The sequence below is a fragment of the Panthera uncia genome, chromosome E1, assembly GCF_023721935.1.
Source record: "Panthera uncia isolate 11264 chromosome E1, Puncia_PCG_1.0, whole genome shotgun sequence".
NCBI classification, from domain to species: domain Eukaryota; kingdom Metazoa; phylum Chordata; class Mammalia; order Carnivora; family Felidae; genus Panthera; species Panthera uncia.
This window is the reverse complement of record NC_064814.1, coordinates 44,236,245-44,262,527: the sequence shown is the minus strand read 5'-3', so window position 1 is coordinate 44,262,527 and position 26,283 is coordinate 44,236,245. Positions and strand designations below refer to the sequence as shown.

General features: G+C 52.6%; 2 protein-coding genes across 5 annotated transcripts in view; both read left to right on the top strand.

The window, feature by feature from the left end:
• The first annotated feature begins 28 nt into the window (after window positions 1–28).
• Window positions 29–10,458, top strand: SCARF1 (scavenger receptor class F member 1). The gene is made up of 11 exons (XM_049636748.1): window positions 29–227; window positions 550–611; window positions 870–971; window positions 1,842–2,367; window positions 4,353–4,571; window positions 4,980–5,108; window positions 5,919–6,022; window positions 6,507–6,627; window positions 7,953–8,074; window positions 8,159–8,305; window positions 8,989–10,458. Exons 1-11 carry the CDS (start codon window positions 127–129, stop codon window positions 9,846–9,848), a joined length of 2,493 nt encoding a protein of 830 aa, XP_049492705.1. The 5' UTR covers window positions 29–126; the 3' UTR covers window positions 9,849–10,458.
• Window positions 10,459–18,199: 7,741 nt separating this feature from the next.
• The window catches only part of SLC43A2 (solute carrier family 43 member 2), a 37,884-nt gene continuing 29,800 nt past the window's right edge, over window positions 18,200–26,283 (top strand). The window contains exons 1-2 of one of the 4 annotated variants that reach the window (XM_049636744.1): window positions 18,200–18,274; window positions 19,151–19,348. In XM_049636744.1, coding sequence (XP_049492701.1) covers window positions 19,189–19,348 — 160 coding nt within the window. In that variant the 5' untranslated portion in view covers window positions 18,200–18,274; window positions 19,151–19,188. Of the gene's footprint in view, window positions 18,275–18,363; window positions 19,349–26,283 lie in introns of those variants that run through there. The other 3 variants (XM_049636740.1, XM_049636742.1, XM_049636743.1) reach the window with 3 other exon arrangements.

Here is a 26,283-nt window from a genome sequence, read left to right as displayed (position 1 = left end):
AGGTGCCTCATGGCAGCCCGCCTCTCAGCACTGGTTTCCTCAGGAAAGGCCTTGGAAGGAAGCAGGGAGGGGGTTGGGAGCCGTGGGGGCCAGACTAACCCAAGCCCTCCCGCTGGACTGGCCGCCATGGGGCTGAGGCTGCTGGTCTCACTGTTGCTGCTCTGGACACAGGGGACCCAGGGGTCCAACCTGGACCCCAACGGGCGGCATGTCTGCACGGCTGGCAGGTGGGTCTTTGTAGGAATCTGATGGGGGCGGGGGGGTGCCTGAACTGGTATTGCGGCATTGCAGGGAAGGAGGACATGAGGGAAGAGGTCATGGGCTGAAGGGAGGGGGGCTTGGGGACAGCCTAGAAGGTGGTGGGTAGTCAAGACAGAAGGTGGGAAGGCCAGGGAAGGAAAGGGAAGGAATTGGGGACACTGTGGCTGTGACTCTTGGCTAGGCCTGCCTGATGGGGCTGAGGCAGCCTCCCACATCTCAGCCAGAGACAGTGATCCACCCGCGGAGCCACTCTGTCTGTCCCCCGGCTGACCCCTCTCTGCCCCACAGCCCCTCTGCTGAGCTCCAGTGCTGCCCAGGCTGGAGGCAGAAAGACCAAGAATGCACTATCCGTGAGTAGCCAGAACGGATCCCCACCTGAGAAGAAAGGAGAACATAGTCCAGTGACCCTTCCTGCCTCCCCTCTTGGGGCCTCCTATTTCCCCTTCTGAGCCCTAGAGCTAGGGTCCATTCTGACAGCCCCCCCCCCCCCCCGGCCCTGAGGGAATGGCTCTTGACGGGGCAGGGCGCTGGGAGCCAGTGAGAGGGGCAGAGTGTCCCCTGGTGGTGCCATGCCACCGTCCTTCCCACCTGGGTGGGGTGTTTTTCAGCCATCTGTGAGGGGCTGGATGCTTGCCGGGAAGATGAAGTGTGCGTGAAACCAGGCCTCTGTCGTTGCAAACCTGGATTCTTTGGGGCCCAGTGCAACTCCCGTGAGTCCTGAGTTTCATCTGGAGGGTGAAGTTGCCAGGCAGAACCAGGGAGGGGAGCGGGGAGGCAAAGCGGGTAGAAATGTGATCTTAAAACGGCAGAGCCAGAATCCCTCCAAGCCTCACTGAGGAAATTGAGGCCCAGAGTCAGGAAGTGACGCATTCCTGGAAGATGCCCTGAGTCATCTGGTTTTTACCCATATCCACAAAGCCCTACCCACACTTTCAGTTCTGGGCCCTTCACCATCCACAACTTCTCAAAAAAGATGGTGGTTATCCCTGTTGATCACAAAATGGACACGTTCTCCGTCTCCCTCGTGTGCACTTTATACATGTGTGGAGGGTGGAAGGAGATATCTGGCAGGGCTCTGCCCTGTCCTGGTGGGCAGGATGGCCAGAGAGCAGCCACCAGGAATCAGGGCTGAGAGGAGACGCAAGGGGGGAAATGTGGCTTCTCTTGTGACCCTCATGGTCAGTATCCAGGCAGGGGTGGACACTGGGACGCTCTGTCATCTCTAGTGGGGTGGGGGTGGCGGGAGGGGGGATGGGCATGAGAGAGAGGAAGGGACGTGAATGAAATCCTACTGCTGTGTGACTCTGGGCAAACCTTTCCCACTCAGGAACTTTAAGTGTGTTCTGGAGTATGAAGTGGGAGTCTGGGCCACTCCAAAGGCTTTCTGTAGTTCGTGAGTCTGAGGCAGGAAGTGAGCTGTGCCCCAGGAGGTTAGGCTGCCAGATGTTCAAGGGTCTGTCTCCGGCTCTTGGAGGGTGGGCCTGGCGCCTCTCTTCCTTGTGGAAGGGCGCGCGGGGCGGAGATCCGTGCCTGGCCCTGAGCCCACTGACCCCTTTATGTTCCCCACCCGACTCCTGCAGGCTGCCCGAGTCAGTACTGGGGCCCAGATTGCCGTGAGACCTGCGCCTGCCACCCGCACGGCCAGTGCGAGCCGGCCACGGGCGTGTGCCACTGCCAGGCGGAACGCTGGGGCAGCCGTTGCGAGTTCCAGTGCGACTGCAGCCCCCACGGGCGTTGCGACGCCGCGACGGGCGCGTGCCGCTGCGAGCCCGGCTGGTGGTCACCCACTTGCCGCCGTCCGTGCCAGTGCAACCCGGCGGTGGCGCGCTGCGATCAGACCAACGGCTCCTGCCGCTGCGAGCCGGGCTGGTGGGGCCGCCGCTGCAGCTTCCGCTGCGCCTGCCACGGCTCGCCGTGCGCGCAGGAGACCGGCCGCTGCGTCTGCCGGCCGGGCCGGTGGGGTCCGGAGTGCCGGTATGAGTGCGAGTGCGTGCGCGGCCGCTGCAACGCCGTCTCCGGCCTGTGCGCCTGCCCGCCCGGCTTCCGCGGCGCGCGCTGCGAGCTGCCCTGCCCCGCCGGCAGCTACGGGCCGCACTGCCGCGACAGGTGAGCGGGGGCCGCGGGGCTGCGGCTAGGCTGCGGGGCGTGCGTGCGGGGGGCGGGTGCTGACGCGGCTCACGTAGGAGCCGGGCAGAGGGACGGGCCGCCGGCGGTGGGGGTGAGGACAGAGCGCGGGGAGGGCGGGCGAAGGAACTGAAGGGAACGGGAGAGAAAGGGGATGGGCCCGGCAGGGGCGGGGCGCAGGGGGAGCGTTGCGCGGTGCCCTCGGCAAAAACATACAGGGACGGGATGAAAGGGGGAAAAAGACCCCCGACGCCCCTAGGTCCGGCCTCGCCCACCCTACGTCCGGTTACTGTTAAACGGACAATAGGAGTACCAGCAAGCTCTACTTAGAAGCAGATAAAAGATGAACCACGTGACGAAACGAGTGCAGGGTCCCTTTTAGACCTCGTGGCTTTCAAACTTTGGGCGGCCCCACCCACAATAAGAAATGGGTTTTAGGAGTGCCTGGCCGGCTCGTAGGTAGAGCATTTGGCTCTTGATCTGGGGGTTGTGAGTTCAAGCCCCATGTTGGGCGCTGGGGATGGCGCTTACTCAAAAACAAATAAAACGAGCAAAACAACAACAAAAAGAAATGCGTGTTACATCCCCCCTATCTCATTCACACCCCCCTGTGGTAAAAGCTTAACAACATATACTTATCTTTGCTTCATATATATAATATATATTACATATGTGTGTATAGATACATATATGTGTGTATAGATACACACATATGTGTATATATACTGTAATGTTTTTATTTTTCTTTTTTTGATGCTGGTCTGCTAAGTTGATTTTATGAACAAATGAGTCTGATCCAAGCATATGACTCCAAATAATTATCTGGGGGGAACCTTGTCAAGAAACTGTTAAGAATCAATAAGAAATTAGAATAAGGTAAACCTTGTTGGAAAAGTTGCTAAGAGAGTAGATCCTAAGAGTTTGCATCACAAAGAAAAAAGCCATTGTTTTCCCTTTTTTGTACCTATATGAGATGAGGGATATTAACTAAACCTACTGTGGTAATCATTTCACACTATATGTAAGTCAAGTCATTATGCTGTGCACTTTAAAGTTGCACACCGTTGGGGCGCCTGGGTGGCTCAGTCGGTAAAGTGTCCGACTTCGGCTCAGGTCGTGATCTCGCGGTCCGTGAGTTCGAGCCCCGCGTCGGGCTTTGTGCTGACAGCTCAGAACCTGGAGCCTATTTCAGGTCCTGTGTCTCCCTCTCTCTGCCCCTCCCCCGTTCATGCTCTGTCTCTCTCTGTCTCAAAAATAAATAAACATTAAAAAAAAATTTTTTTTAAGTTGTATAGTGTCAGTTATATCTCCAAAAAACTGGGGAAAGCATTTTTTAATATATTTATTAAGTTATTTATTTTGAGAGAGAGAGAGAGAGAGAGAGGAATAGGGGCAGAGAGAGAGGGGAGAGAGACTCCCAAGCAGGCTCTGCACTGTCAGCCCAGACCCCGATGGGGGGCTCGAACTCACAAACTGTGAGATCATGACCTGAGCCGAGATCAAGAGTCTGAGACTTAACTCCCTGAGCCACCCAGGTGCCCCAGCATTTTTTTTCAAACATAAGATAAACTTGAAATTATAGTGATGAAAACAGACATGTTTTAATTTTTATGGATCTTTATGTTATGAGATAGAAGAGTCACATTCATACCAGACCTCAGAGATGGCGTGGGTAGGAGGAAGAGAGGAGAAAAGATAGGAGGGAGAAGGTTGGACAAGGTATCTTGGCTGCTCTGCCTGGGCTAATCCTGGGACCCTGGGAAGGATGGGTCCTGGAATGGGAAGTTGGAAGGAGAGGGCTGGAATCCTACGGAGATCATCTGTCCGGCCTTTTTGTTGTACAACGTGGGGAAACTGAGGCTGAGACCTGCCTGAGTGTCCTGGATGCTCTCCAGTGTCCCTGGAGGCCTGGGTGGGCATTCCATCCATGGGCTCCTCAGTGCTCCCATGACTCCTTCTCTTCCCAGCTGCGGCCACTGCAAGCAGAACAAGCCATGCTCTGCAGATACAGGCAGCTGTGAGTCCTGCGAGCCGGGCTGGAATGGAACCCAATGCCACCAGCCCTGCCCACCCGGCACCTTTGGCGAGAGCTGCCAGAAGCAGTGCCCCCACTGCCGGCTTGGGGAGGCCTGTCAGGCAGACACTGGGCACTGTCAGCGCTGTGACCCTGGGTGGCTGGGGCCCAGGTGAGGGGGCCAGCCTGCTCAGGGTGGGGGGCCCCCCTCCTTCAGGGTCCTCATTCCAGCCCTGGGATAGCCGGCCCCTCCCCCACTGGGGGCCTGCCTCCTGGCCAAGACTGACGGAAGAGAGAGGGGTGCTGATGAGGCCCCGGGGCAGGCTTCTCTTCCAGCTCCCTCACCGCTCAGGTATCCTGCTCTCTTCCCCCTCCAGGGATCTGTAATCTTGTCACCTCTGGGATTTGGCCCCAGGTTCAAGGCCCTGTTAACACCTGAGCTTCATTGCTGAGGCATAGACAGTTGGGGCCCTGAGTCCAGAAGCATGGGGGAAGACGGGTAGCACCTTTTTTTTTTGGGGGGGGGTCTGCCCTGCCAGACCTGCCCTGCCCTCCTCTTCCGAGTCTCACCTCACCTCAGATGTGAAGACCCCTGCCCGCTCGGCACCTTTGGGGAAGGCTGCACCTCTACCTGCCCCACCTGTGTTCAGGGGGCCTGTGATGCTGTGACTGGGGAATGTGTCTGCGACGTTGGCTACTGGGGACCCAGGTGAGAACTGGGGCCCTGGCAGGGAGGCACGGGCCTCGGTCAGGCGTCAGTGCAATCTGTTTCCTAAACTTCCCTTCTCGGGGCTTCTCCGCCTGCCTCCCGGATAGCCACCCAGCAAGCTCTTAATGAAGAAGTTGCCCTCCTGTTGTGAGGTCTGCACCTTCTGAAGAAGGGTCAGAGTGATCTAATCTTAATCTCAAAGACCTGGCTGTGGAACTAGGCCGGGGAAGTTATTTAGGGGTGGGACTCCCAACTCCATTGTTGTTCCCGTGAGGCCTTCATGTGGTGAAACATAATCAAGGTCAATGTCTCCAATGTCAGGTTTTCCGCCTCTAGGACAGAATGTAGTATCAAATGGAAGAGACCTCATCTCATAGAAGAGAGGACCAAGGCCCAGAGAGTTTGGGGGCAGGGCCGGACTCAGACCTCCAGACCCTGAGGACGTTTCTCTGGATGCCGTTGGCATCTTGCTTATTTCACATTAGTGTTGGATGGGCTAGGGACGAGCATCATGAGGGGTGGATCTTGCCCTATACTCTGGGGTATACCCTGGGGGGCTGGGGACCAAGGGGCAGCTTGTGGGGTGGCCTCTCTGGAAGATGGGCTTAGGGGCTAGGGGATTCTCCCAGACATGGCCAGGGGTACTTAGAATGTCCTCAGAGGTCGGAGGAGTCTGCTTGGGCATCCTCCAGGGAAGTCTGCATGGCAGGGGTTGGGGAGCAGTGCCCAGAAATCCACCTTCCCCTGTCCCCTGCCCACCCCTATCCCTTCTCACCAAGCCTTCAGCCTGTTTCTCTTGTCACCCCATAGCTGCAACACTTCATGCCCATCTGGCTTCCATGGCAACAACTGCTCTATTCCCTGTGAATGCCCAGAGGGATCCTGCCACCCTGTCTCTGGGGCCTGCCAGCTGGGTAAGGTGAAAAGGCGGGTGTGGGGTGCAGTGACCAGGGAAAATGGGCCCTTTATATGGCTTCAGGGACGTATCACTTGCCAGGGAGGCTGGGCTCACTTCAGAGACATTCCCTATACCTGAAATCTGTATGGATGCTCTGGAGACCCCTGAAGATATGATACGGCCCTTGCCTGCTGAGACACCAGGCTCGCATCCAGGGCTGACATCCGTGAGCAGGCAGGTCTGGACACCGGGATGTGCATCAGGCGTGACAGTTGGGAGCAAGAGCTTGTGGGACATGGGCCATGAAGAGGGGACAGGGTAGCAGAGAGGCTGCCTTGGGGAGAGGGCCTCCAGGCTGAGCAGAGCCTGTCTCTCTCAGAAGAAGGGGAGGGACCCACAGGTGGAAAATTCCGGGGGGGAGGCAACTCAGAGCTGGAGATGAGATGCGATGTGGAAGACAGGAAAGCCCTGAACTTTCGGCCATCCCCCGCTCTCCCCAGGGCCTCACGGTCAGGATGCCGCCCTCATCGCGGGCATCCTTGTGCCTCTGCTGCTGCTGCTCCTGGGCATTGCCTTCTGTGCCTGCTGCTGCTGGGCCACCCGGTTGGACCCCAAGGACAGGTGAATGCCGGCTCACCCCTTCCCCACCCCCAGCTCAGGCCACAGGGTGGGAGCAAGGTAGCATCTGGTTTCCTTTCAGCGGCGGGGAAGGGCTGGTCTTGTCGCGCATTTAGAGGGCATGAGGTAGTTGGCAGTGGCCATGGCCTGGAGACACCAGGTCAGCTGCCCGCCTTCCCTGCGAGTGTCCGAGTTGCATGTGTGTGCGCAGTGGGCGCTGGGCACCAGGATGGCAAATCTCAAACCTGCAGCAGGAGGCCGAGGGTTTAGGGACCAGAGGGGGAATGAGGGGAAGGCAGAAGCAGCAGGGCAGCTCTGGGCAAGGAGGGGAAGAGACGAGGCCTCAACACCCTCCACCACCCTCGAAGGAGAGTACAGAAGTCTGAGCAGTGGTTTAGCAGAGATAAACAGAAGTTCAACAGAAGCAGAGTTCAACAGAAGTCTGAGCAGTGGTTTAGCAGAGTACCTTCCTGAGAAAAGGAGATAATAGGAAGGATTTGGGCTTGCGGGGGCCTGCTGCAGGGGAATGTTGCTTGCACAGGGCTTTGTTCCTTTACAAAATCCCTTGGAGACTCACAGCAGCAAGGTTTAAAGCAGGGAATGTGGGGGCAGGAGGATTAGTGTTCTCAATTCACAGAGGAGGACATGGAGGCCCAAGGTGACCCAGCCTGTCACTAGCACGCACAAAGCCCCTGCTCTGTTGTTCTGGATTCTCTGTCTGGTGCTCTCTTATTACTTCGTGCACTGAGCCTTGAGCACGTCCTCCTCTGTGCTATGGGGGATTCACAGTTGAGCAGACCCAAAAGCCCCTCCCCTGGGGGTGGGGAAGAAGCCACTCACCGGAGGCCAGGCCGGGAATGACAAAGGCCGTCAGAGGGTTGGTAACAATGAAGCAGCTTGGGGATGGGGTCAAGGACAGGCTTCCTGGAGGTGGTGCCACTTCCAGAAACATAGCTGAGCTGGGGACTCAGCCAGATGATAACACAAAGCTGCATTTTGGGGAACCTCAGCAGGTGCCTGGAGCTATACTGGGTCCTGAAAAAGAGTCTCAGAGCTAGGAGTTGTCCCCACTTTACAGATGAGGAAACTGAGGCCCGGAGAGGGGGAAGCCGGAACCAGAGTTGCTACCCAGTTCTATTTGAGCTATGCTGCCCTCTCTGACAGGCCCAAATCTCAGGCTCAATGGTTTGGGTTTTACTCTGTCGTCAAAGGGCACTGCCGAGGTAGACAGTCGCTGTGTCGGCCTGCCTCTCTCACATCGTTCTCTCCTGCCCCCACGCTGCCCCAACCGGTGGTCTTGTGCACTGACTGCCCTCCTTTCCCCTCAGGCCAGCGAAAGATGAAGCCACCGTGTCCAGGGTGAAGATGCAGGTCTGGGGGGCGCTGACCAGCCTGGGCGCGGCGCTACCCTGTGGTTCCCTCAGTAGCCACAAGCTTCCCTGGGTGACAGGTGAGTGTGGGTGCTGCAGGTCAGGGGCTGGGACGGGACAAGGTCTTCCATGGAGCTCCGTGCCTGACCCAGAGCCCCCTGCAGTCTCACACCACGACCCGGAGATCCCCTTCAATCACAGCTTCATTGAGCCGCCCTCCGCCGGCTGGGCCTCGGATGACTCCTTCTCTTCTGATCCTGAGTCTGGCGAGGAGGACGAGGGCCCTGCCTACTGCGTGCCACCCCAAGAAGGTAACCAACCCCTCAACAGCCCGCTTGGCCCCGAGCAGCCCTGCCCACTACTTCTTTATTCCTTCAGCAAACGTGTATCAGCTGCCCATTCAAGTGCAGGTCACTGTTGCTGGCTGGGGGACATAGTAAAGAACAACACGGATTCCCATCCTCACCAACCTTCTAGTGTGGTGGGCAGGAATCAGACACGTGTAGGACCGGGTGATGCACGCTTTGATGGGGGGACATACACGTAGGGGCTCATAATCCAGCCATGTCAGGGGTGATTAGGGGCAGGGAAGATGTCTCCGTGTTCGTGATATTGGAACTGAGCCTGCTAGACTCAGGAGTCAGGAGTCAACAAAGTGCAAGTTGAGGAGGGACGGGAATGGTGTTTCAGGAGGATGGAACAATGCACGTGAAGGTCCAAGGTGAGAGGGACATGACTGTGTGGCACTGAAAGAATGTTAGCTTGGGTAGAGTGTGGGTTAGCTTGGTTAGAGTTGGTTAGCTTGGTTAGTTCAAAGTGGGAAGGGGTGGGGAGAAAAGTGTGTAGAAGGAGTAGGCTCTTCTCCTGTCTCTGTACCCTCACCCTCTTCCTTGCCTCACTGATGAGGATCCCCAGCAGATGCTAAACTGAGTAAACAGGACGGATTGGGGTGGCCAGCCCAGTTTTGGCCAAGCTCTTCTGTCTCCTCTGCCAGGGATGGCCACTGTGGCCCACGGAGAGTTTCCAGAGGCCAGCCTGGCTGGAGGTCCCATCCCTCCCCCTGAGGACGCCTCCACACCATTCCCTATCCCACGCACTTCCAGCCTCGCACGGGCCAAGCGGCCATCAGTCTCCTTTGCTGAAGGCACCAAGTTTGCACCACAGAGTCGCCAAAGCTCAGGGGAGCTCTCCAGTCCTCTCCGAAAGCCCAAGAGGGTCTCCCGAGGGGCCCCGCTGAGTCCGGAAAGCCAGGAGGCTGAGGAGTCCTCGGGCCCGGAGAAAGCAGAAACGGATGAGACCCTTCCTGGTGCTGCCAGCCCCAGGGATCCAGCCATTGGCCGCCGCCGGCTCCCACTTGGTGGCCGGACAGTGGCTGAGCGTGTGGAAGCCATTGAAGGCAGTGTCTCAGAGGGCTCAGGCTCCGTGACCACGATCTACATGCTGGCAGGGACACCCCAGGTATCTGAGGGCCCTGTCCGGTCTGTTCTCCGTCGTTTTGGTAGCTTCCAGAAAGGCCAGGCAGAGCCCAAGGTCAAGAGTGCCATCCCCAAGCCGCCACGCCGGGCCCTGAGTCGAAATAAGGACAGCCCCGGGCTGGCCTCCGGCACTGCCAGTCAGAGCCCCAACTTAGCCCCGAACCATGAGCTCACTAGGGCCTTAGAGTCTGCGGGAACTGGACCAGAGGAAGTGGCCGGGGGACTAGGCGATGGCACCAAGAACTCGGGGAGGGCCCAGGAGCTGACCCCTGAGGGTGGCCCCCAGGAACAGGATCCCCAGAAGCTGTCTGATGAGGAGGGGCAGGAGGAGCCCCAGTATGAGAATGTTGCACCCATCTCTGGGCCACCAGCACCCTGAGAACCTTGAATTGGGGGAGAAGGAAGACTATGGATGGAGGGTAGGCATACGAACTGCCCCTGGCTCAGATTGTGTTTTGCTGGAAAAAGATCCCAGGGCCAGGAAAGACATACCAGAGCCTCTGCCCTTTCGTGGGGAAACGTCAGAGTTGGAGGCCAGTTGGCTCTGGGCCCTGGCAGTGCTCTGGGAGTGGTCTCGAAGGCCTGGGCAGCGACCCCCATTGGGTGTGGTCAGGAAGGGGAAAGAGATGACCGTGGGGACTTTTTCTCTGTTGTCCCGGACTCTGTTTGCCCCCAAAGGCTATTCTTTTCTTCATTTGGAGAACATTTTTCTGAAATGGGAAACAACCTAAATATTCAATTATAGAAGATTGGCTAAAGCAAGATTGCTTATGATACTTTCCTAAACAACCATGAAAAATCATGTTGTGCAAGAAGACTTAATATGGGAAATATGGGAGACTGTTTATGCTTTACTGTTAAGTGTAAAAAAGTACGTTTTCTTCTTATAAATTTCATTTCCTTTTCCTTCACGATACATGTTTAGAATCCTTCCGTTTTGTGTGTGTTTTGTGATTGTTTTGCAAACTCTTTTTTTTTTTTTTTTTTTGTATATGCATAAAAAAGATTCGGGGGAACAGCATCAAGTGGCATTTTTTTTCTGGGAGGTGAGATAGTGGCTGATATTTATTTTCTTCCGTCGTAAACTTCTGTATAATTTGTAAATGTTCTATAGTGAACATTCTTTTTACTTTTCTCCCTAGATTTAATTTTTTTTTTACAAAAAAAATTAAAAAAAACAATGTTGTTAAAAATAAAAAAGTACTAACATTACAGATATGTATAGAGTAGAAAGGAGATTCCCCCTTTCCCCAGAGGAGTCTGAGGGACAGGGGAGGGGCCAGACTTACTTGTCATTGAATGCCTTTTGGTTCTGAATTCTTTTCTCACATACTTGAATTACCGAGTCAGGACAGAAACAGCAGCTCCCTCTTCCATCCCAGAGCTCAGAGAATCTTGCAGACAGCTTAGATCCTTCCTTTTAGAGGTTTTCCTGTGCACATATCGTTGTAGAATTTGGTTTTTTACTTAAATATGCTCTGGATATCTTCTGATGTCAGTAATTATAAAGCTACCTCTTTTTATTAAAAAATGGCTGCATGGGATTCCATCATGTGGAACTAACACAGGTTATTTAAACCATCCCCTACCCATGGGAAGTTGGGTCATTTCTAATTGTTTTGATACAATAAATGATTCGGTGTACAACTTTGTCCATATTTCTTTTTGCACTCATGGAAGTTTTTTCTGTAGAAGAGATTCCTACAGGTAGAATTGCTGGGTTATAGGGTAAGAACATTAAACAACTGAGTACTGGGGTGCCTGGGTGGCTCAGTCACTTAAGCGTCCGACTTTGGCTCAGGTTGTGATTTCACGGCTTGTGAGTTCCGGCCCCTCGTCGGGCTCTGTGCTGACAACTCAGAGCCTGGAGCCTGCTTCCGATTCTGTGTCTCCTTCTCTCTCTGCCCTTCCCCACCTTGTTCTCTCTCTCTCTCCCTCTCTCTCTCTCTCTCTCTCTCGTAAAAATGAATAAACATTAAAAAAAAAAAGTAACCATTTGGGTACTTACTCCAAATTACCGTCCAAAAAACTTATGTGGTTTTGCATTCTCGCAAATGATGATAGGAACTGTGTTCCCACACCCAGTCTAATAGGTTGAAATGATGTCTTATTATTATTATTATTATTATTAATTTTATTTTTTTTAATTTACATCCAAATTAGCGTATACTGCAACAATGATTTCAGGAGTAGTTTCCTTAATGCCCCTTCCCCATTTACCCCATTCCCCCTCCCACACCCCCTCTAATAACCCTCAGTTTGTTCTCCATATTTATGAGTCTCTTCTGTTTTGTCCCCCTCCCTGTTTTTGTATTATTTTTGTTTCCCTTCCCTTATGTTCGTCTGTTTTGTCTCTTAAAATCCTCATATGAAGGAAGTCATATGATATTTGTCTTTCTCTGACTGACTAATTTCACTTAGCATAATACCCTCCAGTTCCATCCACGTAGTTGCAAATGGCAAGATTTCATTCTTTTTGATTGTCGAGTAACAACTCCATTGTATATATATATACCACTTTTTCTTCATCCATCCATCGACAGACATTTGGGCTCTTTCCATACTTTGGCTATTGTTGACAGTGCTGCTATAAACATGGGGGTGCACGTGTCCCTTCGAAACAGCACACCTGTATCCCTTGGATAAATGCCTGGTAGTGCAATTGCTGGGTCGTAGTGTAGTTCTATTTTTAGTTTTTCGAGGAAACTCCATACTGTTTTCCAGAGTGGCTGCACCAGCTTACATTCCCAGGTGTCTCATTATTTTAGCACAATAAAAATAATAACGTGATAACATGCTAAAGTTTCTTAAAAAGTTAACATCTTTGTACAGATAAAAGTTTTTTTTTGCATTTGTTTTTTTAGCCATCAAAAATTATATCATTAAAATGTAAATTTCTATGATTATTCTAAGGTTGAGCTGCTTCTTGTATCTTTAATAATTACTTGTATTTTTTCCTATGAGCTATCTGATTATATTCTTTCCACTATTTTATTTTATTATTTTATTTTTTTAATGTTTTTATTTTTGAGACAGAGAGAGACAGAGCATGAATAGGCGAGGGGCAGAGAGAGGGAGACACAGAATCTGAAGCAGGCTCCAGGCTCCGAGCTGTCAGCACAGAGCCTGATGCGGGGATCGAACTCACAGACTGTGAAATCATGACCTGAGCCGAAGTCGGACGCTCAACTGACTGAGCCACCCAGGCGCCCCATATTTTTTTAGATGTTTATTTTTGAGGGAGAGAGTGTGAGTGGGGCAGGGGCAGAGAGAGAGGGAGACAGGGGATTCAAACCAGGCTCCAGGCTCTGACAGCAGAGAGCCTGATTAGGGGCCTGAACCCACAAACAGTGGGATCATGACCTGAGCTGATGTCAGATGCCTAACCTACTGAGCCACCTGGGTGCCCCTCTTTCCTCAGTTTTCAGGTGAGGTGTTTCTCTTTTCCTCACTGATTTATAATTGCCTTTATGTGTATCAAGGATATGAATTCTTTGCCCAATTTGTGATTGGTCGGTTAATGGTGTTTATAGTTTTTTTTTTTTTCCCTCTGTAGAAATTTAAAGTTTAAAAAAAAAATTTTTTTTTTAAACATTTATTTATTTTTGAGACAGAGGCAGAGCATGAACAGGGGAGGGGCAGAGAGAGGGAGACACAGAATCGGAAGCAGGCTCCAGGCTCTGAGCCATCAGCCCAGAGCCCGACGCGGGGCCCGAACCCACGGACCGCGAGATCGTCACCTGAGCTGAAGTCGGACGCTTAGCCGACTGAGCCACCCAGGCGCCCCCTTAAAAAAAAATTTTTAACGTTTATTTATTTTTGAGAAATAGAGACAGAACACGAGTGGGGGAGGGGCAGAGAGAGAGACACACACACACACACACAGAATCCAAAGCAGGATCCAGGCTCTGAGCTGTCAGCACAGAGCACAATGTGGGGCTGTGAAATCATGACCTGAGCCAAAGTTGGATGCTTAATCAACTTAGCCACCCAGGCACCCCAGAAATTAAAAAAAAATTTTTTTTTAATGTTTATTTTAGAGAGAGAGAGCAGAATGCAAGCAGGGAAGGGCAGAGAGAGAGGGAGACAGAATCTGATGCAGGCTCAAGGCTCTGAGCTGTCAGCACAAAGCCCGATCCAAGGCTCAAACTTGTGAACCAAAAGATCATGACCTGAGCCGAAATCAGCTGTTCAACTGACTGAGCCACCCAAGTGCCCCAGTGCCCTAGAAATTTAAAATTTTAACTTAGTCTTTTTGTCTTATGAGTTTCATGTCATTTTTAGTGGAAAGGTCTTCTCTACCCTAAAACTAGTGAAACAATCATCTGCATTTTCTTCTAGTACTTTAAGTGATTTTATTTCTTTATGATTTGCCAGCAGTGCTGGTTTTGGAGTTTTAATATCCTTGATAAAAAGACTGAAAAAAGGGGCACCTGGGTGGCTCAGTCGGTTGAGTGTCTGACTTTGGCTCAGGTCATGATCAAGTCCCGTAACAGGCTGTCTCCTGTCAGGGAGGATCCTCTGTCTCTCTCTCTCTGCCCTTCCCCCTCTGTAAGCTCGCACTCTCTCTCTCAAAAATAAATAAACATTGGGGTGCCTGGGTGGCTCAGTCGGTTAAGCGTCCGACTTCAGCTCAGTTCACGATCTCGTGGTCCGTGAGTTCGAGCCCCACGTCGGGCTCTGGGCTGATGGCTCAGAGCCTGGAGCCTGCTTCTGATTCTGTGTCTCCCTCTCTCTCTGCCCCTCCCCCGTTCATGCTCTGTCTCTCTCTGTCTCAAAAATAAACGTAAAAAAAAATTTTTTTTAAATAAATAAATAAATAAATAAACATTAAAAAGACTGAAAAAAAAAAAAAAACAAACCCAGAATTTCATTCAAATAGCTATGGATTCAAATCTCAGTTCTGATATACTTGTTTTGTGACTTTGGAATGGGGTTAATGGCCATCTCCCAGAGTTACAGAGGGGATTAAATGCCACAAACTAAAGCATCTAGTAAATTTTTAATTCTCAATGAAGGGTAATTATTATAGTCATTACCATCATTCTCCCAGCTTTGAATCCTTTGTCCCTAGAAGCATGTACCTTCCACCCCTTTTCATTTGTTCACGTTTTCACTCAGTCACAGTATTGTGCATCTGCTTCATGCTTCCGTGTTAAGGGGGGTGGTGATTTGAAGTTGAGTAAGACCTAAATAGTTCATAGTCAGTGGGGAAAGGGAGAGACAAACAGATGAGCTGATGGTTATAAAACAGTGCAGTCAGTAGACTAAGATAGTGAATGTTTTTGGGAGTGGTTAGGGAAGGCTTCCTGAAGGAGGTGCTATCCAAGAAGAGGGTATGTTTGAGGGCCAGAGGTGGTGAGAGAACAGCACGTGCAGGAACTACAAGCAATTCCCTGTGATTGAAGCATCAACTGGCCTCTAGGGGGTGGAAGACTGGTGGGGAGGAGTCTGTGGGTCAGGCTAAAGAACTTGAACTTTACCCTACAGGACAAATGGTAGAGTTTCTGAAGGATTTTAGCAGAAGTCACATTTACTAAAGTTAGATTTACATTTCCCACAGCTCACTGGGATGGGGTTGGGTAAAGAAATGGATTTGAGGGGCTGAGATTGGAGGCTGGATGAACAGCAGTTGCAATCCTTCGGACACAGATGATTTTTTTTTTTTTTCAAATATCATATATAAATATTTATTTTTTTAACTTTATTTTTTATTTTTTAAAATTTACATCCAAATTAGTTAGCATATAGTGAAGCAATGATTTCAGGAGTAGATTCCTTAGTGCCCCTTACCCATTTAGTCCATCCCCCCTCCCATAACCCCTCCAGTAACCCTCTGTTTGTTCTCCATATTTAAGTCTCTTAGGTTTTGTCCCCCTCCCTGTTTTTATATTATTTTTGTTTCCCTTCCCTTAGGTTCATCTGTTTTGTCCCTTAAAGTCCTCATATGAGTGAAGTCATAAGATCTTTGTCTTTCTCTGACTGATTAATTTCACTTAGCATAATACCCTCCAGTTCCATCCACGTAGTTGCAAATGGCAAGATTTCATCCTTTTTGATTGCCGAGTAATACTCCATCGTATATGTATACCACATCTTCTTTATCCAGTCATCCATCGATGGACATTTGGGCTCTTTCCACACTTTGGCTATTGTTGATGGTGCTGCTATAAACATGGGGGTGCATGTGTCCCTTCAAAACAGCACACCTGTATCCTGTGGATAAATGCCTAGTAGTGCAATTGCTGGGTCGTGGGGTAGATCTATTTTTAGTTTCTTGAGGAACCTCCATACTGTTTTCCAGAGTGGCTGCACCAGCTTGCATTCCCACCAACAACGCAAAAGAGATCCTCTTTCTCCACATCCTCGCCAACATTTGTTGTTGCCTGCGTTGTTAAAGTTAGCCATTCTGACAGGTGTGAGGTGGTATCTCATTGTGGTTTCGATTTGTATTTCCCTGAGGATGAGTGATGTGGAGCATGTTTTCATGTGTCGGTTGGCCATCTGGATGTCTTCTTTGGAGAAGTGTCTATTCATGTCTTTTGCCCATTTCTTCACTGGATTATTTGGGGTTTTTTTGGGTGTTGAGTTTGATAACTTCTTTGTATATTTTGGATACTAACCCTTTATCTGATATGTCATTTGCAAATATCTTCTCCCATTCTGTCGGTTGCCTTTTAGTTTTGCTGATTGTTTCCTTTGCTGTGCAGAAGCTTTTCATTTTGATGAGGTCCCAGTAGTTCATTTTTACTTTCGTTTCCCTTGCCTCTGGAGATGTGTTGAGTAAGAAGTTGCTGCAGCCAAGATCAAAGAGGTTTTTGCCTGCTTTCTCCTTGAGGATTTTGATGGCTTTCTGTCTTACATTTAGGTCTTCCATCCATTTTGAGTTTATTTTTGTATATGGTGTAAGAAAGTGATCCAGGTTCATTTTTCTGCATGTCGCTGTCCAGTTTTCCCAGCACCACTTGCTGAAGAGACTTGTCTTTATTCCATTGGATATTCTTTCCTGCTTTGTCAAAGATTAGTTGGCCATACGTTTGTGGGTCCATTTCTGGGTTCTCTATTCTATTCCATTGATCTGAGTGTCTGTTCTTGTGCCAGTACACAGATGATAAATATTTAGGAGATACGGCTGTATTGGTGGGGTGGGGATGGGGTGAAGGAGAGGGAGAATAACAGCAGTTGCCCAATAAATATTTGTTGAAAAGATGGTTTTATGGTAGTGGTGCTATTATCTGAGAAAGAATGGGAGGGACAGTTTTGGGGGTAGAGGGTGAATCATTTTTGATGGTTTTTGAAACAGTTCAGAGATGTCTATAGAACAGCTGCCTGAAGACGTCCCTTAGGCCGGTGGAAGTAGGAGAGAAGGACTGAAGTTTATCAAATGACAGTCGCAAGTGAGGAGTGAGTGGGTGAGATTCTGTGAGGGTGGGTAGCCTGATAGGTAACCAGCCAGTATCTCCCCCAAGCCCACAGCGCCAGGCGTGGTGTGAGCAAGGTTGCCAGCGGTGGGTTCATGGCGGCAGGGGGCGCACTCGGATTCAAGGACATGAAAGGGGAGGCTGTTGAGGTTCCCAGAGCCCTGGAATAAGCCAGCTCCCAAAGCGAGCCGAGGGAGACCAAGCTGAATCTGGGGGAGCCCGAGGGTCCTCAGAGATCGGGCTGGCAACTCCGATCCGGAAAACTCATCTGGGCTGCTGAACCTCCCCAGTGCCGGGGCTCCATCCCCCTGCCCTAGCAGTCCTGGGGACAGGTCCAGCTCTGATCAGACTGAAAGCCCAGAGTCCTCCCCACTCCACGCGCTTTCCCCGAGGCGCTGCCCGCCGCGTCACCAGAGAGGGCCCTTAAAGGAGACGTCCGGGAATGGGGCGTAAGGGGGTGGTGGCGGCGCAGGACAATGGGGATAGGATGGGCAACTCTGGGTAGGGGTCCCCAAGTGGACCAAGGACAGCAGGAACGGGTGGGCGAGGGATCAGTGGATGGGAGAAAACCGTCCTAGGGTATAGACAAGCCCCAAACTCCCACCTAGGGATCCCCCAAGAGCATATTCTAGGGATCGGGCAGATGGCACCCAGAAGGGTCGATGAATCAGGAGAGCAGGGAAGAGGCATAGCACGCCTGCACAGGAGTCCGGGGATCCGGGATGTGCAGACAGCGCCTGGATGGAGAACACTGGGGACAGGAGAGCGAGAAATCAGAACACAAAGCCCGAGGCAGCCGGGGATGGCAGCCGGGGATGGCAGCGTTGCGTGGGAGAGGCAATGGAGACGGCAGGAGCGAACGACCCACACGGAGCCAGGGCATCGGGACGTGGCGCCCAGGACAGAGGGGAAGCTGGGGACTATGTAGCGGGCTGGAGTAGAACGGAGTGTAAGAGCCCAGCTGGGTGTGCGAGGGAGGCAGGCATGCAGTCCACCAGAACATCCACAGAGGGGACCGAACCCAGGGTCAGAGCTTCGGAGTAAGGCTCTAGAGAGACGCTGGGGCAATGCCCCGGGGAATTCCCAGCCCGGCTGTTAACTCCAGTTTAAGGCAGCACTAGCAGTAGAGGCAACCCACCGCTGCCCCCGGCAACCCCCCCCACCCCCCCAGCTCTCTTGTTTGTCTCTCAAGTCCGGCCGGAACCGGCTTCTGCTCGCCGCCGGGAGGGCGGGTAGCTGCTGATTGGCCAATGCCTGTTTCCAGCCCCCACTCAGCCAATCAGCGTGCGACAGTGTTTTCGTCTTGGGGTCGAAATAAAAGCTCTGGAATAAAAGGAGGCAGAAAAGGCGCCGGCCGGGCCCGATACACGCCAGTAGAAGCCGGGTGAGCTGGATCTTGGGGATCTGGGAGAAGGTGCTAGGGGGACAGAAAGCGCACGAATAGGGGCATAGGGAGAAGATGTATAACTATGAGAGGAAACAGATTGGATGAAGGTCTGCCAGGGAAGAGATGACGAATGGAGGAGGCAGCTCGGAGATGGAAGGACGGGGGGTCCGCTTCCATGGGAACAGACTAAATGGCGCGGAAGCAGCCGGAATGGGGGTCGTGCAGGTGGCTCGCGCCGCCGGTTTGAACCGGCTTCGCCTCTCCCATGCGGGGTTCGCGTGGCCGCAGCGCCTAGCGACCTAGACAGCGGCCAATGGCGCAGCAGTTCCTAGCCGTCCAGCCTATGAGCGGGCCGGGGGCGGGCCGTTCCGGATTCCCTGCGCTGATCTTGTGGTTGAAGGAACCAGCTCTGGGGAAGGGTCTCGAGTGCGGGCGGGAGGGCTCCTGTCAGGGTCCCAGGGAGTGGCAGTCCTCAGGTATGGCCCTGCCCAGGTATCCGGACCCGAAGGTGCCTCCCCTGACAGTCCCCAAGCTATGTCAGTCCTGCGGAGAGCCAGGATTAATTCCACGTCCCTGAGCATGCGTTAGTCCCTCCTGTTTTCATGCTTCAGGTTTCCTCGGGATGAGCCAAGGGAGAGGTCTCCCTGCCTGGCCGGGGCCGCTGTCCCGTAGCTGAGGGCAGACGTACGAGCCAGCCGCGGACAGGTTGGCCTGGGACCCAGGCAGGGCTGGGGCTTCCTTCGCTGTGCGCACCCACGGTCCGGGCCGCGGAGGGGTGACAAGCTGCGCGCGCTGCGGCAGCGGCCCGGGTTGGCCACACAGGCTGGGCAGGGCCGGGCGCTGACGCTGACGCTGACTGGGGTCTGTGTGCAGGTGGCTGCAGAGCCGGAGCAGGGCCGCCGCGCCGCGCCATGGCGCCCACCCTGGCCACTGCCCATCGGCGCCGCTGGTGGATGGCCTGCACAGCCGTGTTGGAAAACCTCCTCTTCTCGGCAGTCCTCCTGGGCTGGGGCTCGCTGCTCATCATGCTCAAGTCGGAGGGCTTCTACTCATACCTGTGTACTGAGCCAGGTGAGACGGGCGTCTCGGGCTCGGGGTGGTTCCCGGAGTGGGAGCTTTGGGAGAGGGCGAGATGGCAGTGAGGACCCGGCCCGCAATACCGCCTCGCTGCGCAGCGCCTCCCATTTAGCAGAAGCCCCATTTGATCGTCCGCCAGCTCAGCTGGGTACATATCATTGTCCCTGTTTTGTGGGTGAAGAAACTGAGGCTCAGACAGATCTGCTGACTTGTCCAAGGCCACACAGTTGAGGACTCTGGTAGTTCCAGAACCTCCAGGTCCGGGATGTTCTTTCTGCCACCTAGGAACCTTGCTGGATTTCTCTCCTCCTCGTGTCTGACGTATCACTTGACTTGAACTAAATATGTTGCTCTCTGACTGTGAGAAAGAGGAACTCCTGACTCAATGGTTGGGGTGCAGCAAGAGAGAGAGGAAGTGGCTTGGCCTCCACCCCATCGAAGTTTCATCTAGAATCTAGATGTTTTTTAGGCCATTATGGAGTCTCTTAAGGGCATGTCAGCTACAATTTCTTGTCTGTTTTTGCTGCTTTATGATTTTCCAAAGGACATTTCTCCCACAGGCCATGAGAATGTCTCTGTGGCCTTCTATCTGCCTATCATGGTAGGGGAAGGCAAGGGGAGTATTTAAGGATATAACACTAGTTCTGTCCTCTCCCTTTGCTGCATCATTGGTGTTGCTGACGCAGGTTGAGGATGCTTGTCTACAAGGAGTGTAACCCCCACTCCTACCCTCACATGCCCCCTGACCCCGTTTAAGGATCCTAATTGCTATAGGCCAGTAGATTAAGCCAAGAAGTGGGACCCAAGTCCCCACCTCTACCCTGGATCCCCTTTCTTAGGTAACCTTGATAGGAAATGTTTCCCTCTGCCCTCCTGTTGTCCCCAACAGGGGCTATCTAATAGTTGAACTCCGGAATATCTCTTCCCAGGTCCTTTGTCAGCCAACCCCTGTGCGAGTCCCCTTAGAGGGAGATAGCTTAAGTCTGTCCCTCTGAATCACACCGCTGGCATGCCTTTTCTTCCTAGAGTTCTAAATTGGGGGGGGAGAGAAAACTTTGGACCAGCTCACGCTGCCTGGAACCCCATGTAGAAACCTTGTTTCCCTCTCCTGACAGTCCCAGGAGATCCCCAAGTGTTTCAGTCTCTAGGCAAGCTTTGCGGGACAAGTTTAGAGCAGGAGAAATGGAGGAGATGTAGAGGCCACCTGGGAGAGAGGACAGAGAGTATGTCATTTATAACCTTTAGCCTTTAGCTACTCAGAAATATTTCCAATAGCCTAAAGGTTCTTGGCAGAACTTTCCCCACATCAGCAAGAAATCTTGGGAGATGGGAGAGTCATTCAGACCTTGTTCCTTGAACGAGCTTTCTGCTTTGCCCAAGAGATGTTAGCAGATTAAGGACTATCTGGAAGGAGCAGTTGGAGTGTTTGGCTCCTCCCCTGCCCTCCTGCTTTAGATCATGACCCTTCCTGCTTGCCTCTGATGGATTCTTTCAAGGTACAGCGAGGGTTTTAAGAACAGCAAGAAACATCATCATCCCCAGATGAAGCTTTTAGCGTCTCGTCCAGACTGAGGGACTGTTGTGGTCGATTTTTTTTTTTTTTTTTTGGACCTCTTGTGGAAGGTCCGATTCTAGGGTTTTATCCCCCAGATTGTCCACTGCTTAATTATTTTATGGTATTGGCAGCATCGAGGCTGGTCATTTCATTCCTGCCTCGACCTTGGCTTCTTCCTTCGTTAAAATGGGAGGAGTCCTGGAGATTGTGCCGACACAGTGCTGAGTTGGTGTTTAAGCCCTAGAGAGGCTTGACCCGTCCCTTCTATAAAGCAAAGTGAAGGTGAAGGGTCAGGTTGTAGGTTGAACATCAACTTCTTATCCCGTGCCTTTGCTCCTGCCTTTGATTTTGTTTTTTCTGCCTACCTGGCAAACCTGCTGACCCAGCACCCTTGACGGACAGGCCTGCCGGTTCCACTTAGCTTATCTCTGGCCTCGCTGCTCCTTGCTTCTTGGAGTCCAAGTAGCCTGTTGCCTTTGGGGGCTAGGAGTCTCCTCCATGCCTAACTGGGAGTGTCTGGAGGATTTAGGGTCAAGGTTTCTGCTTAGGCCTAATATTTTCAAACTTGGTAGGTGGCTGAACTACAGAGAAGCCTTTGGGCCATTTATTGAATTAGACTGTGAAAAACATACTGGTCTACATCTGATTGAGATGCAAATTTGTCAGCTTTTGGTTGCTTTTAGGACCTTTGATTTGGTTTGTTCTCTAAAGAAAATTTGCCTGAACCTGTTGAAAGGTTCTTGGGACTCCAGCCAGAATCTCACCACAGACACGGTGTTGGGTTCCAGCATAGTGAGGTGGGAGAAGGAAAGAAAATGAGCGTTTCTCTGTTGCCTCTCAGCTCTTTTTGCCTTGCCCACCAGACAGGATTGATAAGGACTGGGGGTGGGCCTTTGGGCTTTGCCTCCTGGTGTGGATAGGAAGCTGACTGGCTTCCCAGCCCAGGAAGAACAGGGCTTTTCCAGAACCGTATCCTTCTGGCCTCCGGATGGCTGTCGTACCTACCCACTCTTGACCTCTTTCTTCGTTCTCTCTGTCATCTGATGGTCCTCTTGGACAGGGTCAGATCAGGGGGCTGTTAATCTCCTCTTCATCTAACCTCCACGCTCAGTAAACATTTAATTGAGGTGCTGTGCTGGGGGTGTAGAGCAGTCCCGAGGGAGTCTGTAGTCTGCCAGCATTAAACACACAGACCATATAATTCCAAGAGGGGGTCAGAACTCCAGTGGAGAGCAAGGTGCCAGGAAGGAGAGCCACAGAGGGCACCTGCTTCAACTTGGGTGTCAGGGCCTCTCTGATGTTTAGAGGGCCAAGAGGGGTGAGTTGGGAGAGGAGGGGGCAAGGAGAGTGGGAAGGAGCCAAGGCCCATTGGGCCTAGGAGGCCACTTGGGGAAGTTGGATTTTATTTAATTAATTAATTATTTAAAACCAATTTTTTTTAATGTTTTTATATTTTATTTTTGAGACAGAGACAGAGCATGAGCAGGGGAGGGACAGAGAGAGAGGGGGAGACACAGAATCCTAAGCAGGCTCCAGGCTCTGAGCTGTCAGCACAGAGCCTGATGTGGAGCTCAAACCCATGAACCGTGAGATTCTGACCTGAGCCGAAGTCGGACGCTCAACCGACTGAGCCACCCAGGCGCCCCGGGAAGTTGGATTTTATTCTCAAGGCAGGAAGAAGGGACAGAGGCAGAAGAGGGTGACCATCACGTTCACCTATTAGATTCTTAAAAATTGTTGAGGTCTTGCCACATTCTGGGCGTGGGGTGGGGGGGGAGGGGGCGGTGGAGCCGCGGCCTCTGCCTGAGGAAGTCTCAGTGCAGCTCCTCCGTGGATACCGAGGCAGATCCCAGTTCTGTGCTCTTGACCACTGCAGTCTCTCTGCCTGTGGTGGCAGGGGAGCCGAACCCCTCACGAAACAAAGCTGGGCCCTGAAGGGGCAGAGGTGGTGCTGTCACAGCAGGGAAGCAGAGCCAGGACTGGTCCCCTGCAGGTGGGCTGAAGCTGTAGATGTGGACAAGAGACATTCCCTGTTGCTTAGAGACCCTCTTTTAACGGTCTCTGCCTCACTCAAAGGCTGCTGGCCTTTGATAGCTTTTGAAAACCCACCCTTTTACTTGTATTGCTGTGAATGTGACTGTTTCCATCCCTCCCACCCCCCACCCAGTGTATTTTGGATTAAAAAAAAAAAAAAAAAGTATTCTGTAGCAACGGATAAGGTCTAAAGGCTGGTGCCCTCGGCCTCAGGATGCATCACAGAAAGGAGCTGGCACCCTCAGCGTCCCTTCCTACCACCCCTGCCTTCCTCCTGTCCATTTCGTGACCCAGTTTCCCTCCCCCACATCCGCTGGCCCCACCTGCCGTCGTGGTGTTGCATTAAGGTTCTGTTCAGCTTGGGTTGTCTTTCAGGGAGGATCTTGGGGACGGTCCCATTCACACTAGGTGTCATTAAGAGCCACCTGGTGCTGTCCCCGACACTGTGACAGCCTTGGGCTGGCTCCATTCCCTCAGCATATTTTCTCTGAAATGCCTCTAACTCAGGTGGTACAGCATCAGCACAGCCTGAAGGTTAAAAGCAGGAACTTTGGGGTCTGGCAGCCTGGATTCAAGTTCAGCTTCCCCATAATGTACTGTCTGGGAGACCTTGGGCAAGCAACTTGCTGGTGGCCTCGTGTGGCGTCTGGGTGGGGGTGAGAGGGCACTGAGTGAAACAGAACGAATACCACTGAATACAGCAGCCAGCATACACAGGCAGTCCGGGACCGCAGCAAGGGGCTAGGCCCTGGCCTCCCCACGATGGCCCTCTGTCTGTGTCCTGCCTTTTGTTTGCTCTGTGTCTGAGACTGACCTCTCACCTACATCCCCCTGTTGGACTGAGATGCTGCTTCCTGTTGCCGGATAGACTAAGGATTTGGGAGACAGACAGGAGATCCTGGGGCAGGGACCATCAGCAGGGAGGTCCAGGGGCCTGCATCCTGGGTGGAGGGCCCAGTGAACAGCCAGTCAGAGAAGGGGGCTGCTCAGAAATTTGGAGGGGTCTCCAGCCCCGTGTCCCTCGCTCCCTTAAGCATCATGCAGCCAGCTGTTCTGTTCCTCATTCCCTTTGTTTCTCTGGGGCGGGGGGAGCTCCCTCTTTGACCCAGAGATGTCAGGGGAACCTGAGTGGGGTCATAGCACCCCCTTTTGTCCCCTACTTTCACTGTGCAGATTGTGTGCGAGTCTTCTGGGAGGAGGGCTGAACAGTGCAGGCATTGTTCTCTCTTCCCTGCCCCTAAGCAGCCTCGAAGCTATTTTCTCAGCACACTCGGGCCACACCAATTCCTTGCCTGTCCTCTTGATTCACCTTTCCCGGCTGGGCTGGGCCAGGCCACCCTGGCCGCCCACTGCAGAGACAGACATCTGTTTGATAAACAGGTGCAAGTGAGGTGCAGAGCAGGCCGGTTTGGAGTGAGGCCTGAGCTCTAGGCTGGGAGCAGAGGGGCACCCCAGGGCTTGACACTTCCTCTGTGCTTATCTGTTTGTGTCTTTCCTGGCCCACGGTGGCCCAGGTGAGAGCAGAGGGAGAGGAACAGCTTGGGTGTGGCTGTGTTTGGGCATCTCCTGGATCTGTGACTATTCACGTGGACTGTTTACTGCCAACAAAGCTTGTGGGCTCACCGAAGATTTAGCCCCTTCTAGGAGCAAGGGACACTTTTAAATTGCTTCATGAGCAGACGAAGAGAGGCCACTGGGACCCCCCACCCCAGGCTGATCTGTTGCTGGACATCCCTGCCTAGAGGCAGGAGGGCAGAGGGCCAGGCAGCCCTGTTGGCAGGGAATTTTTTAAGGAGAGAAAGCCGGTGGCCCAAGGTGTGTAAGGTCCCTGCTCCTGTGTGCAGTGACTATAAGATGAAAGACGGGGGACAGATATCCTTCCCCCTGGTGTTGCCTTTCTCCTTATGAGCTTCTCTGTCTAGCTATCTCTAAATAATTCGAGATGTTTCCGTGGACATCCCCACTTATGGCAAATCAGGGAGACTGCTTTGGGTACATTGCCTTGGGATTTATCTTCTCTCTGTTGGTGAGTATCATCATGGATTTAGGAGTCCAGCTCTGGGGAAACTGAGGGTGGACACCCTGGGGCCTCTACCCAGAGATGGTGCTGCCTGGCTCCATCAGTTCCCGGTCCAGCTCTGGCTCCCTGCCGGTAGCAGCAGATCCTGCCGTGCTCCCGAGTCCTGAGTTATTTTGTGTCATTTATTTATTTATTTATCTTTAATGTTTATTTATTTGTGAGAGAGAGAGAGGGCGCGCACATGTGTGAGCAGGGGAGGGTCAGAGAGAGACGGGACAGAGGATCTGAAGAGGGCTCTTCCAGCAGCGAGCCCGATGCGGAGTTTGAACTCACTAACTGAACTGTGAGGTCACGACCTGAGCCGAAGTCGGACGCTCAGCCGACTGAGCCATCCAGGCCATTTTGTGTCCTTCAGTGCCGTCATGGGCTCCAGACCCTGCATGGCCGCAATCAGGGTTCGCCAGCCAATGATCCTGGGCCCTGAGGGGCCTTCTGCACCCATCCAGCCTGTCACACGTGTGCTGCTTTGCCCCTATCTGCACACCAACGTGGGGATGGCCGTTGCTGTGTGGGGACCCCCGTCCTCCCGCTTCCTGTTGCTGCTGGCTGAGCTGTCACCAGAAACCAGTGCCAGCCTGTGAGGCAGCCCCGGCTCTGCAGAGGCTATCCCACAGTGGATGAGCGGCTCGGGCCCGCTGGCTAAGGCAGGGTGTGTGGTGGTTCTGACCCGGATGCTGATGGACTCAGATGATCCTGTTTGTCCTGTGTTTGGGCTGTCAACGTGGTGGGGCCTCTTTTGGAAAACTGGAAGTGGCAGAGATTGGGGGTGGGGGGAGAATCTGGCGTGCTGGGTCTTGTTTCTGTGGCTTTAGGAGGTTAGCAATGTGCCTGTCATCTCCGTACGTCCCCTCTATTTTCATGGTTCCATATGTCCTAGTTCCTTTCTTCTCTCTGGGGCCTTTTGGCTGTTGTGATCTGATTCCGTTGTTTTCATTCATTCAGTAAATAGCTACCGTACACCAGGATCTGGGTGAGGTGCTGGGGACACGGCCCCCAGCCTAACAGGCGACTAGATGCACATTCATGCTACGCGCACACAGTTATGGGACCCTGCACCCAGTTACTTTGTCTGGCTCTGCCGCCACCCAGGTGCACCCTCCCAGGACTCCCATGATAGTAATAATAATAACTCATAACTATTGTTCATTGAGTACTTTCTACGGCCATGTGAGCCCCAGAGCGTTATCTGGATTTTCTCATTTATCTCCCGGGCAGACTCTAGGGGGTAGATACTGCTATTACGTTATGCCATTTTACACA